The sequence below is a fragment of the Salvelinus sp. IW2-2015 genome, unplaced genomic scaffold (genome assembly GCF_002910315.2).
Source record: "Salvelinus sp. IW2-2015 unplaced genomic scaffold, ASM291031v2 Un_scaffold6761, whole genome shotgun sequence".
NCBI lineage: Eukaryota > Metazoa > Chordata > Actinopteri > Salmoniformes > Salmonidae > Salvelinus > Salvelinus sp. IW2-2015.
This window is the reverse complement of record NW_019948023.1, coordinates 810-8,133: the sequence shown is the minus strand read 5'-3', so window position 1 is coordinate 8,133 and position 7,324 is coordinate 810. Positions and strand designations below refer to the sequence as shown.

Sequence of the window (7,324 nt, the reverse complement as noted above, 5' to 3'; positions counted from 1 at the left end):
CACAGTATTCCTAGACCCCTGTGCTGGAGGTAAGGTTCTAGAGCTGGTCTCAGTGTTCTAGACCATGTGCTGGAGGTAAGGTTCTAGAGCTGGTCTCAGTGTTCTAGACCCCTGTGCTGGAGGTAAGGTTCTAACGCTGGTCTCAGTGTTCTAGACCCCTGTGTTGGAGTAAGGTTCTAAAGCTGGTCTCGTGTTCTAGACCTGTGCTGGAGGTAAGGTTCTAGAGCTGGTCACAGTATTCTAGACCCCTGTGCTGGAGGTAAGGTTCTAGAGCTGGTCTCAGTGTTCTAGACCATGTGCTGGAGGTAAGGTTCTAGAGCTGGTCTCAGTGTTCTAGACCCCTGTGCTGGAGGTAAGGTTCTAACGCTGGTCTCAGTGTTCTAGACCCCTGTGTTGGAGGTAAGGTCTAAAGCTGGTCTCACTGTACTAGACCCTGTGTTGTATGTGAGTGGGTCTCTCAAAAAGCCAGATCTAGTTCAGGCTTTAAACTCTACTGTACACTTTTGTAATAAATGGTTCCAAAAATGGTTCCTCCCCTAGGGTTCCAGTACACTAAGTATGGCTGCAGGAAAAAGGGTGACATCAAGATGGTCCACCGGGGATACTGTGATGTCAGCAAGAAGCCAAAACCCATCAGGAGAATGTGTAACCTACAGGACTGTACGCAGCCACAGTGAGTATAGCCACCAGCACACCACAATGCTAAAACGCTAAAACAGGTTTTACACAATACTAGTAGATGAAAACACCTTCAGGATTCAGACTTAGTAGATGAAAACACCTTCAGGTTTCAGACTTAGTAGATGAAACACCTTCAGGTTTCAGGCTTAGTGATTGAAAAACACCTTCAGGTTTCAGACTTAGTAGATGAAAACACCTTCAGGTTTCAGACTTAGTAGATAAAAACACTTCAAGTTTCAGGCTTAGTAGATGAAACACCTTCAGGTTTCAGACTTAGTAGATGAAAACACCTTCAGGTTTTACACACGATTTAGTAGATTATGCATTTAATGCTTTTGTTATAAAGGTGCATTTTTTATGGAATTCACGTGCTGCATATGTATGCCAATTAGGCTCTACATCCATTATAAAGCAGATTAATGTGCTTAATTTTAATATGAGTCTGGAAGGAGAGTTACAGTCTAACCGACACCGAGGTATTTGTAGTTGTCCAATATTTTAGTCAGCATCGTCCAGAGTAGTGATGCTGGACGGGCGGGCAGGTGTGGGCAGTGATCGGTTGAAGAGCATGCATTTAGTTTTTTGCATTTGAAGCCACGGAAGGAGAGTTGTATGGCATTGAAGCTCGTCTGGAGGTTAGTTAACACAGTGTCCAAAGAAGGGCCAGAAGTATACAGAATGGTGTCGTCTGTGTAGAGGTGGATCAGAGAATCACCAGCAGCAAGAGCGACATCATTGATGTATACAGAGTGAGAGTCGGCCCGAGAATTGAACCTGTGTCACCCCCATACTGACTGCCAGAGGTCCGGACAACAGGCCCTCTGATTTGACACAATGAACTCTGTCTGAGAAGTAGTTGGTGAACCAGGCGAGGCAATCATTTGAGAAACCAAGGCTGTCGAGTCTGCCGATAAGAATGTGGTAAGCCTTGGCAGGTCGCATGAGACCAGCTCTAGAACCTTACCTCCAGCACAGGGTCTAGAACACTGAGACCAGCTCTAGAACCTTACCTCCAGCACAGGGTCTAGAACACTGTGACCAGCTCTTCAGGGCCCATTCGTAGGTGTCCTCCTGAATGACGTTGTTGTTGTTGACGGGGACAGAGTCTTCATGGATGATGTATTTATACATCAGGGTTGACCTGGTCTCGTTGTCCTGAGGGATTATCTAAATAGGAAACAGAATCAAGGAAAGGGGAGTTTGAGTTTAGGGAGAAATTACATTCAAACATTCATGGGGGTATTATTCAGATCTATGCAAATCTTATGTCTTAGAAATCAAAAGATATGGGCTGCATGATGTGAATATACTGTTGGCTTTTGATGATTTAAGAAAGTAGCATAAAAAGCTTGCGCTCTGTTCCTTGCCTCAGGCTGCACAGCTGTTCTCTTCATCAAGTGATCATATTCTCACCCATCAGACTATTCTCAATTTAATCTTGTCTTTACTAATATGTAAAAAAATATATTCAAAAAATAGATAGACAGGCCCATTCTCAAAAGAGCAGGAACATGGGCCGGGGAAAAATACATATCATCCGTACGCACTCAAATAGAAAATGGATTCCCCTCGCTTTCCCGCCGGTCCGTTTTTCAATGATACAYATTAGGCTACTTCGGTTTTATAGCTGAGCTGTGCTTAATATTAGCAGCTGAGAAATACATATAAAAACACTTATTTCACTCCACACATCAACCCCAATTTGAGGAGCATGCTCCCGCTTGGTGACAGGTGATATTTAGCCAAACTCTGTATGCAATGGGCTCTCCAACCCTTTTCCTGCAGCTACCCAGTGCTTCATTTGGGAAACCTAGGGAAATCTGTTAGGGGACTGAACATATTTCACTAGACTGTTGACAGCCCCTCTGCACCCTCTAGAAAGGAATGAAGGAGAGAGGAGGAGATGGAAACGCACGGTGCTGAGATATTCTGTATAGCTGAAGGTAATGTGTCACAATATAAAAAAGTCCCTATTACTTGGCAATTCAAAATCAAATACAAATTCACTCTAATTCTAGGCTAACTCTGTAAGCTGCCCTGCACAATAAATTTTTATTTTTTTATTTGATTTTTTCCCACATTTATTTAACCAGGTAGGCAAGTTGAGAACACGTTCTCATTTACAATTGCGACCTGGCCAAGCAAAATGGCCAAGCAAGCAAAATCTGACACAGCGGCTGGATTAACAAGAAGTTAAGCTGTATTTTGATGTATTACACTTGTGATTTTATGAAAGTTAAATATTTATAATACTGTAGTTTAAATTTCTCGCTCTGCAATTTCACCGGATGTTGGCCAGGTGGGACGCTATCATCCCACCTGCCCATAAGAAGTTAACAAACTGTAGTTTTGGCAAGTGGGTTAGGACATTTACTTTGTGCATGACACAAGTAATTGTTCCAACAATTGTTCACAGACAGATTATTTCACTTGTAATTCACTGTATCACAATTCCAGTGGGTCAGAAGTTCACATACACTAAGTTGACAGTGCCTTTACACAGCTTGGAATATTCCAGAAAATTATGTCATGGCTTTAGAAGCTTCTGATGCAAATTTTCATAATTTGAGTCAATTGGAGGTGTACCTGTGGATGTATTTCAAGGCCTACCTTCAAACTCAGTACCTCTTTGCTTGACATCATGGGAAAAACAAAAGTAATCAGACAAAAAATTGTAGACCTACAGAAGTCTGACTCATCCTTGGGAGCAATTTCCAAACGCCTGAAGGTACCACGTTCATCTGTACAAACAATAGTACACAAGTATAAACACCATGGGACCACGCCGCCGTCATACCGCTCAGGAAGGAGACGCGTTCTGTCTCCTAGAGATGAACGTACTTTGGTGCGAAAAGTGCAAATCAATCCCAYAACAACAGCAAAGGACCTTGTGAAGATGCTGGAGGAAACAGGTACAAAAGTATCTATATCCACAGTAAAACGAGTCCTATATCGACATAACCTGAAAGGCCGCTCAGCAAGGAAGAAGCCACTGCTCCAAAACCGCTATAAAAAAGCCAGACTACGGTTTACAACTGCACATGGGGACAAATGTCGTACTTTTTGGAGAAATGTCCTGTGGTCTGATTGTCACGTTCTGACCTTAGTTCCTTTTTTATGTCTCTATTTTGGTGACACAACACAAAACAACTACCCACAAACACAGGTGGGAACAGGCTACCTAAGTATGGTTCTCAATCAGAGACAACGATTGACAGCTGCCTCTGATTGGGAACCATACCAGGCCAAACACAGAAATACAAAACATAGAACGCCCACCCCAACTCACGCCCTGAACAAACCAAAATACACATATCTTTAGAATATCATGGAATATAATTGAACATTTTAGTTTCTCTTAGAATAAAAATCTTTGTGTAACAACAGTTTTAGTAAGTAATATTGACGAGTATAAATAAATAAATAAGTGTATTTTTCAGGGTGTGCGTGCAGGAGAGGAATAGCAATTCTTACACTATTGTTCTAAATTCAATCACCGTCTTCATCCTTATCAGTCAGTTATTTGAAATTACATTTTGAAGTTGTGAACAATTATCTGTTTATTTGTTTATGTCAGTTAGAGTTTTTGTTCATTGTCAGTTAGAGACACATTAGCGCCTTGGGACCCAAAAGCATAATCAGTGCTCTAACTCCCCCTTGTGGTGGTCTGGAGCAATGACGCAGTGATGCAGGGTACCGTARTAAACCACAAATTACCTCTAAATCCTGCAGCATAATCTCAAAACCTTTAGTGGAGCAACCACTGTATTCATACCCCTTGACTTATTACACATTTTGTTGTCTTACAGCCTAAGTTAAAATTGATTTTATCACCCATCTACACACAATACCCCATAATGATGTAGTGAAAATATGTTTTTATAAAACTTGCACATTTATTGAAAATGAAATACAGAAATATCAAATTTACATAAGTATTCACACCCCTGAGTCAATACATGTTAGAATCCCCTTTGGCAACGATTGCAGCTTTCTGGGTAAGTCTCTAAGAGCTTAGCACACCTGAATTGTAGAATATTTGCACATTATTCTTTTAAAGATTCTTCAAGCTCTGTCAGGTTGGTTGTTGATCATTGCTAGACAGCCATTTTCAAGTCTTGCCTTAGATTTTCTTCAATGTCATCTTGGTAAGCAACTCCAGGGTATATTTGGCCTTGCGTTTTAGGTTATTGTCCTGCTGAGAGGTGAATTTGTCTCCCAGTGTCTGCTGGAAAGCAGACTGAACCAGGTTTTCCTCAAGGATTTTTTTTGTCTGTGCTTAGCGCTAATCTGTTTATTTTCATAGTAAAAAACTCCCTAGTCCTTGTCGATGACAAGCATAGCCATAACATGATGCAGCCACCACCATGCTTGAAAATATGAAGTGTGGTACTCAGTAATGTGTTMTATTGGATTTGCCCAAACATAACACTTTGTATTCAGGACATAAAGTAATTTTCTTTGCCAAATTTTTGGCAGTTTAACTTTAGTGCTTTATTGCAAACAGGATGCATGTTTTGGAATATTTGTATTCTGTACAGGCTTCCTTCTTTTCACTGTCATTTAGGTTAGTATTGTGGAGTAACTATAATGTTGTTGATCCATCCTCAGTTCTCTCCTATCACAGCCATTATAATCTGTAACTGTTTTAAAGTCACTATCGGCCTCATGGTGAAATCCATGAGCAGCTTCCTTCCTCTCCGGCAACTGAGTTAGGAAGGACGCCTGTATCTTTGTAGTGACTGGGTGTATTGATACACCATCCAAAGTGTAATTAATAACTTCACCTTGATCAAAGGGATATTCAGTGTCTGTTTTTTTGTTWACCCAGCTACCAATAGGAGCCTTTCTTTGCAAGGAATTGYAAAACKTTTGTAGTTGAATCTGTGTTTGAAAGTCACTGCTCGACTGAGGGACCTTACAGGTACTGTATGAAGGCGCTACGGTAACCAGCAGCACATCACCGGCAAACAAATTAAACATGTTGCTTGGCAACACCATTATGACAAATTAGGAATGAGGGTAAAATAATCTTCACTAGAACAACCATGGCGTGCTTTCGTGTGTTYTGTGATAGTTACCAGTACGACCACAGCGTCGTGTAAGGGTCCGTCAGTGTATAGTGTCTCTTCGTCGTCTTCTATAATGTAATCCCARTCCACTCCCAGGTCTATGAAGCTCCGGGAGCGAGCCTCCTCTCCTCGGCCATTCAGGATGTAGCGGCCTGTCACCTGGTTCTTGATCGCTGGAATAAACAGATTGTTAGGAGACACCTGGAATTAGGGTTACACTGAGTGTACAAAACATTAGGAACACCTTCCTAATATTGAGTTGCACCCCCTTTTCCCCCCAGAACAGCCTCGATTCATCAGGGCATGGGACTCTACATGGGGTCGAAAGTGTTCCACAGGGATGCTGGCCCACGTTGACTCCAATGCTTCCCACAGTTGTGTCAAGTTGGCTGGATGTCCTTTGGGTGATGGACCATTCTTGATACACAGGAAACGGTTGAGCGTGAAAAACCCAGCAGCTTGCAGTTCTTGACACACTTAAACGTGTGCGCCTGGTAGTGCTGAGCGATTAGTGCTTTTTGTGGTCGGTTCTGTTGTTTCGGGTCTATTATTTTWAAAATGATCACGGTTTTTGATTTCGATATATTTTTTTAACATTAATGTCAGGTCCTGATCATAGAAAGCCTGTATTTTCTAGGGTAGAGTAGGTCAGGGCGTGACTAGGGGTGTTTAGTTTCTGTACAGCACTTTGAGATATCAGCTGATGTAAGAAGGGCTATATAAATACATTTGATTTGATTTAGTCCAGTTTATTATTTCTATGTGGGGTTCTAGGTTTATTTTTCTATGTTGGTGTTTGTATATGATTCCCAATTAGYGGCAGCTGGTAATCGTTGTCTCTAATTGGGGATCATACTTAAGTTGCATTTTTTCAACCTGTGGGGTTATGGGATATTGTTTATGTTTAGTTGCCTGTTCGCACTGAATTGTCGTCCTGGTTCGTTTATTCTTTATTTGTTTTTGTATTTACTTAAGTTTCACTTTCATTAAAATATGTGGAACTCAACATACGCTGCGCCTTGTTCCGACCTTCATTATTACGAACGACGTGACAATTAAATGCACTTTGCATCATGTGGGTTGAATGCTGTAAAACACAGAATAAGATCATGTACAGAACGGAGGCGTTTATCCAACTTATACCACAGTTACCAAAGAAAACAAAACTTAAGGACACATTAACTGGTAGAAATAAAGATAGTCGTTGATATCATGTTTTCATCTTTTGGGTGCCAGAGTCGTTGTTCCATTAGTTCTATATTTAAGGCACATCGTTCCATTAGTTCTATATTTAAGGCACATCGTTCCATTAGTTCTATATTTAAGACACATCGTTCCATTAGTTCGATATTTAAGGCACATCGTTCCATTAGTTCTATATTTAAGACACATCGTTCCTAGTTCTAATTAAGACACACGTTCCATTATGTCTATATTTAAGGCACATCGTTCCATTAGTTCTATATTTAAGGCACATCGTCCATTTAGTTCTATATTTAAGACACATGTTCCATTAGTTCTATATTTAAGACACGTTCCATTAGTTCTATATTTAAGGCAACATCGTTCCA

At 41.0% G+C, this 7,324-nt stretch overlaps 1 protein-coding gene across 1 annotated transcript in view; it reads right to left on the bottom strand.

The window, feature by feature from the left end:
- LOC112079041 (A disintegrin and metalloproteinase with thrombospondin motifs 3-like) overlaps window positions 1-5,926 on the bottom strand; it is a gene marked incomplete at both ends in the record, with an annotated part of 9,061 nt that extends 3,135 nt beyond the window's left edge. Inside the window, 2 exons of the mRNA XM_024145105.1 lie at window positions 1,692-1,848; window positions 5,763-5,926. Coding sequence (XP_024000873.1) covers window positions 1,692-1,848; window positions 5,763-5,926 — 321 coding nt within the window. The remainder of the gene's footprint in view (window positions 1-1,691; window positions 1,849-5,762) is intronic.
- Between the last annotated feature and the right edge of the window lie 1,398 nt (window positions 5,927-7,324).